The sequence below is a fragment of the Triticum urartu genome, chromosome 6A (assembly GCF_056163025.1).
Source record: "Triticum urartu cultivar PI428250 chromosome 6A, HENAU_Tu73, whole genome shotgun sequence".
Lineage (NCBI taxonomy): Eukaryota > Viridiplantae > Streptophyta > Magnoliopsida > Poales > Poaceae > Triticum > Triticum urartu.
The window spans coordinates 523,068,248-523,074,679 of NC_141878.1; the positions used below are offsets into that span (position 1 = coordinate 523,068,248).

Genomic DNA, 6,432 nt, shown 5'->3' on the forward strand with positions numbered 1-6,432 from the left:
GCTAGGCCAATGTGCCAACGAGTACCATCGGCCCATATTTCCAACAGTGGAGCCCAAGAGCCAGTGACGCGAACCCCCAATCCTACACGGCACATGGGTACATAAACTACAGCGGTTCCCGTGGACCCGCAGCGACGCTTGACCAATGAGCAGCGGCCAGCACTACACGTGACGCACGTTGTAGGCAAGGATGGGCCCACCCGTCATCGACAGGCCGTGTCAAGCCCACAGAAAAAAAGGAAGAGCCAACACTCCGCCGTTCACTCCCCTCTACTCGTCGTCTTCCTCGGCGCGGGCGCTCTAGCTCTTCCCAGTCTCGGCCTCCGAGCTCCACCACACAAGCCGCCCGCCTGTCCCCGGCCTCCAGTTCCTCCGCCTCCCGGCCCCCCCCGCTCCGTACCGCCGCAAAAAACCTGCAGCCACACGTAGCCAGCGCAGATCTTTCTTCCACCCGCGCTTAATTTCCCTCGTGCTCGCGCCGCTCGCCGTCGCCCTCGTCCACTACTGCTCTGCCTTGTTTGTCCGGCTGTTTCTGTTCATCCCCGAAGACTTCTGGCGCGTCGGATCCCGGGATGTCGGGGCACATCGCTTCCTCGTCCGCGGCGTTCCTCTTGCTCGTGGCCTCCTCCTCGTCGTCGCGGCGCTGGCGGAGCAGCTCACCGCGCTCTTTCGGTGCCGCCGGTACGCGGCTGCATTGGGAACGGCGAGGGTTTTCTCGGGACGGATCGGTGCCGTGCCGCCGCGGCTCAGCAGCAGCGGCAGTGGCTGGTGGTGAGGAGGGCGCGGGGAAGGCAATAGCAGGGGAGGGCTCGAGGCAGGCAGCCTCTGGGCAGCGCGGCAAGCTCGAGGTTGGTAACGCTCGTATCATTCCTTCTTTTCCATTCGAAATTTCTGCAAAGGCTTTGCTTGTCAGAGTGGGTGTTATTTTTAGTGCAGAAAGCGCAGTTCAGTTTAGTCGCCCTTTCTGTCGGAAATGTAGCCTCACGTGCAGTTTTTGCCATGCGTTTTCCCTTCACTTTTGTTACTAACAGGCATCATCCGGCATTGACCTTCGGTTTTTATCATGCTTTCTTATGCTGAACTGTTGATGGGTTCCATTGCGTGCTCAGGCTGCTGAAAATGAGGATGCTGTTTCACAAAAATCAGTTGCATCTGCACCCAGGCCAGATAGTACCGTTGCAGAGCAACATTGGGCAGCTGGGAGCAGATCCGAAGTCGATCCGTCAGCTCCTGTCTCGGCGGCGGCATCAGGTTATTGGAAAGACGTCGTTGTCGCTGAACAGGTTGGGGCTAAGGTTGATGCCGGTGGAGATGCAGCAAAAGTGTGGAGTTCTCCGGTTGACAGTGAGAACAAGGGGTCTGCTCCTTTGGCTGGCCCGAATGTGATGAATGTCATCGTTTTGGCTTCTGAATGTGCTCCTTTCTGTAAAACAGGTGTGCATACATAAACTGAGCAATTAGACTTCCCTTTAGTTCTGTTTGATTGAGCTCGAGCCTCGAGCAATCAGACTTTTTTTTTCTTTTTTCTTTTTTTGCGAAGGAATGAGCCTTCAAACTTAGAATGTACTACTCTTAAACTTGTGTGAATTGTTCTCTGACTAATGATATCCTGCATAGGTGGGCTTGGAGATGTTGTGGGTGCTTTGCCGAAGGCTCTGGCAAGAAGAGGGCATCGTGTTATGGTACCCACTCCTTTGCTTTTCTCTTTGCTCCATCTTGCAAAGGGAGATCATGATTTACTTAATTAGTAGATGAATATTTTTATATAAAATGTAACCACATTTTGATGCCGATGCTCTCCATAAGAGGCTAAACATGTACGACCTCTGTTTATTTTTACAAGACGTTTTAGACTTTCAGACACTGTTCAAAACAGCACAAAGCAAGTTGTCTGAACGTCTTATAAAAACAAACGGAGGGAGTAATTAAGTTGTGCTGCAACTCGTGCTTGAGCAACATTTAGAAGTTGTTGTTCTTTTCAGTTTGTGTGCAACATGTGGAAAAGAAAAACTTACACTATAACCTTGATTGTTTGAATATTTGTCTAGGCTCTAATATTATTTATGCATATGAAAGAAGAAGAGGAAGAAGAAATGCGGCGTCATAACAGAACTATTCATTCTTCATGTTTGATGTAACATGCTCAATATAGATGAGATGACAATATGCATGCCTAAGATGCCACTTTTCTGTATAAGGGCTTTGTAAATTTAAGTGTAGAGTATGTCCGAAATTGAGTATGCTGGCCTAGTTTGGAAATAAGTAATATAAGTTTTTTCTTTAAATTTTAGGTCGTGATACCAAAATATGGAGATTACGGAGAAGCTCGTGATCTAGGTGTTCGCAAACGTTACAAGGTAGCTGGCCAGGTATGTAAAATAAAGAGTCTGCAGTATTAGATGAAAAGTGTAAGGAACCATTGACCAGATCAGTTAATTGAATTGTTGTCTGGCTTGCAGGATTCAGAAGTGAGCTACTTTCATTCTTATATCGATGGAGTTGATTTTGTGTTCTTAGAGGCCCCGCCCTTCCGCCACCGGCACAATGATATTTATGGAGGAGAAAGACCGGTAAGCGTCTGTTTCCCCAGTGCTTTCTTAGCCATAGAAAATCAAACTGAATTTCTCTTAATATTTATGTAATTAATGTGTGTACCTTTCCATCATTTTTGGCAGGATGTGCTGAAGCGCATGATTTTGTTCTGCAAGGCTGCTGTGGAGGTACCTTTGCAAATTGTATTGCTATTGATGTGTAAACAATTTCCCCCGCAAAAAAAAGATGTGTAAACAATTCACAAATAACTACTCTCTTACACAGACCATCATGGTCCGTTTCAAATACTCATCTTACACCATTACCTTTTTTTCGGAGAAAAGACCATTATGGTCCAGCTTTTGTAGAAAGCAAGTAAAAGTTTCATATAAGTCCTGGACTCACCAAATTTACAGGTAAGAAAAACTGAATGGAAAATGGCCATGCGCTGAGAACATACCTAGTCAATCACCACCATTGCTGAGACCTAGCAGCTGCGTACACATTTGTGATCAAAGTTTCTATGGCTTGATTGTGCACTAAATTGATGCCTATTCAGGAGCAGAGTGAGTAATTTGATCCAATTCCTTCATCGGTAACTATTTACATCTCGATGAAATTTTTTAAATTGACCATATAAATTGGTTCTTGATATTTGAAACGTGAGATGTCTCTTGCTCCTTTGGACTCATATAAGATGAACTCTACCATCGAACAAGCTGACAACTCAAGCTGAGTTTCTTGCAGCAAGCCGTATGTGCGCTTTATTGATCAGCTTGTCTTAAGTCATAAGAAACACAGGACAGCTCAAGCTAGCATGCCTGTATGTTTGGTTATTCTAGCGTAGATGAACTGTCATTATGATCTTCAAATTAATTATGCACCTATCCAAATGAATACAATGTTCATCTGTTCAAACATTTGCAGGTTCCTTGGTACGCTCCATGCAGTGGTACTATCTACGGTGATGGCAATTTAGTCTTCATTGCAAACGATTGGCATACTGCACTTCTACCTGTTTATCTGAAGGCGTATTACCGAGACAATGGCCTGATGCAGTATACTCGTTCTGTTCTCGTGATCCATAACATTGCTCATCAGGTTTTACACCTCAATCTTTAACTGCACATTTTTACTCGAGTACTAGTTGAACCATCAGTGTGCCTTTCATTGGAAACGAGCTGACCTTGTATTGTCATTCCATAAGAGGTTGCCATGCATGATTTTTAGGTTTAACAACTGATCAGCAGTGAGAGCTTATTCATCTGCCAATCTGTCTTACTTCCTCCAGTTTAGAACTATTTGTCATGTCACCACATTTTTATATGAAAATTATTTGGCGACTAGTATAGCTTCATGAAAGTTAATCAACAAATTATATGCTCCACATTTTTTATCTTTTATCGTGCCAAATCTGGAGACTAAATATTTGGCTTTGCAGGGACGTGGCCCTGTAGATGACTTCAACATCATGGACTTGCCTGAGCACTACATGGATCACTTCAAACTGTATGATCCCCTTGGCGGCCAGCACAACAACGTGTTCGCTGCTGGCCTGAAGATGGCAGACCGGGTGGTCACCGTCAGCCATGGCTACATGTGGGAGCTGAAGACGATGGAAGGCGGCTGGGGCCTCCACGACATAATAAACCAGAACGACTGGAAGCTGGACGGCATCGTGAACGGCATCGACACGGCCGAGTGGAACCCCGCAGTCGACGTGCACCTGCACTCCGACGACTACACCAACTACACCCGAGACACGCTGGACATCGGCAAGCGGCAGTGCAAGGCGGCCCTGCAGCGCGAGCTGGGCCTGCAGGTCCGCGACGACGTGCCGCTCATCGGGTTCATCGGGCGGCTGGACCACCAGAAGGGCGTGGACATCATCGCGGCGGCGATGCCGTGGATCGCGCAGCAGGACGTGCAGCTGGTGATGCTGGGCACGGGGCGGCCGGACCTGGAGGACATGCTGCGGCGGTTCGAGGGGGAGCACCGGGACAAGGTGCGCGGGTGGGTGGGGTTCTCGGTGCGGATGGCGCACCGGATCACGGCGGGCGCGGACGTGCTCCTCATGCCGTCGCTGTTCGAGCCGTGCGGGCTGAACCAGCTGTACGCGATGGCGTACGGGACCGTGCCCGTGGTGCACGCCGTCGGCGGGCTCCGGGACACGGTGGCGCCGTTCGACCCGTTCGGCGGCACCGGGCTGGGGTGGACGTTCGACCGCGCGGACGCCGGCAGGATGATCGACGCGCTCGGGCACTGCCTCAACACGTACTGGAACTACAAGGAGAGCTGGAGGGGCCTGCAGGTCCGCGGCATGTCGCAGGACCTCAGCTGGGACCGCGCCGCCGAGCTCTACGAGAACGTCCTCGTCAAGGCCAAGTACCAGTGGTGATGCGGCTGATGCTGACCCCTCTACTGCAACGCATGCACGTACTTAGGGGACAGCCGGAAGTGGTGCCCACGATCGCGATCACTGGCGCCCCGGAGTAGCCAAGTGTCACGCGATGCCACCGGCGGCAGCCGGACGACGGTGGAGGTAGTGAACCGTGCCCGTGGCGCCGCCCAACTTTTGGGTTCACGAGTTGTACACACCAGTTCAGTCAGGTTCGTGGCTTCTGTGAATTACCGAGTCGTAGGCGATCAAATAGGAAGTTGCGGAGTTTCTATACTGCCAATTTTCTCAGCTCTTGGTGTAGAAAAACACAGTTCTGAGAAGGTTCATCACTGGACGCTGACCACGTTCACGTTCTGTTTCATGCTCCCTCGGTTTCAAAGTAATTCAAGTTTTAGGAATATTCTAAGTCAAACCTTCTAAAGTTTGGCCAAATTTATAAAAAAATCTGCTAAGATCTGCAATATCCAATATATATAAATAATACGAAAATATATTTCATAGGTTGTTGACTCGTTAACGCGTCACCGAAGCAAGCCATGTGGTACTGTTATACATACTGTTTATTACGTCCTATTTTTTCAGATTTTAGGAGTTACAGAAACATATGTATTAAATCGATTGTTACATATTGATTTGTTTAGACTATTCCTGAAATATAAGATGCGCTTGACTTTTCACATGCTATAACACTTTTGACTATTCCTTGCAAAAAGAAAATGGACATCGATATCTTCCGATCGATCTGACCGTTAGCTACAGATTCGAACGATCCCATCCCTAGTACGTCGTGAGGCCGAGCCAGCGCAATAAAGCCCTACAAACCCACCCGGCATCCACTCCGTGTGAGGTCCCACATGACGAGGCAAAGTCCCACATGACGAGGCAAAGCGATTGACCCTGGCCCACCCCTCACGCGCCACCACCTTCATAAAACCTAGCCCTCTTACCTTCACTGCAAGAAATTGATCCCCCACGCTCACCGTCAAACCCCTTCCTCTCTCTCCCTCGCGGCATCCTCAAATCGCCCCCCCCCCCCCCAATTTCATCCTCCAATGGCTCCGCAAACCACGCCAGGGAACCTGAAGAACGAAAGTTACCACTGGATCTAGCCTAAAACCAACGACATCACAGCTTACCATGCCTTCGGGATCCATAAAATATATTTCATAGGTCATTGACTCGTTAACGTGTCACTGAAGCGAGCCATGTGGTACTTCTATACAAACTGTTTATTACATCCTAATTTTTCAGAATTTAAGGAGTTACAGAAATGTAAGTATCAAATCGATTGTTACACGCTGATTTGTTTAGACTATTCCTGAAATATAAGATGCACTTGACTTTTCACATGCTTGAACACTTTTGACTATTCCTTGCCAAAAGAAAATGGACAATGATATCTTCCGATCGATCAGACTGTTAGTGACACATTCGAACGATCCTACTCCCAGTACGTCGCGAGGCCGAGCGCGTGAGGCCGAGCCAGCGCAATAAAGCCC

At 48.6% G+C, this 6,432-nt stretch overlaps 1 protein-coding gene across 1 annotated transcript; it reads left to right on the forward strand.

The window, feature by feature from the left end:
* Positions 1-254: 254 nt before the first annotated feature.
* Positions 255-5,294, forward strand: LOC125514636 (soluble starch synthase 2-2, chloroplastic/amyloplastic). The gene is made up of 8 exons (XM_048679975.2): positions 255-848; positions 1,110-1,434; positions 1,618-1,682; positions 2,292-2,369; positions 2,460-2,570; positions 2,676-2,720; positions 3,460-3,633; positions 3,974-5,294. Exons 1-8 carry the CDS (start codon positions 573-575, stop codon positions 4,928-4,930), a joined length of 2,031 nt encoding a protein of 676 aa, XP_048535932.2. The 5' UTR covers positions 255-572; the 3' UTR covers positions 4,931-5,294.
* The last annotated feature ends 1,138 nt before the right edge of the window (positions 5,295-6,432 follow it).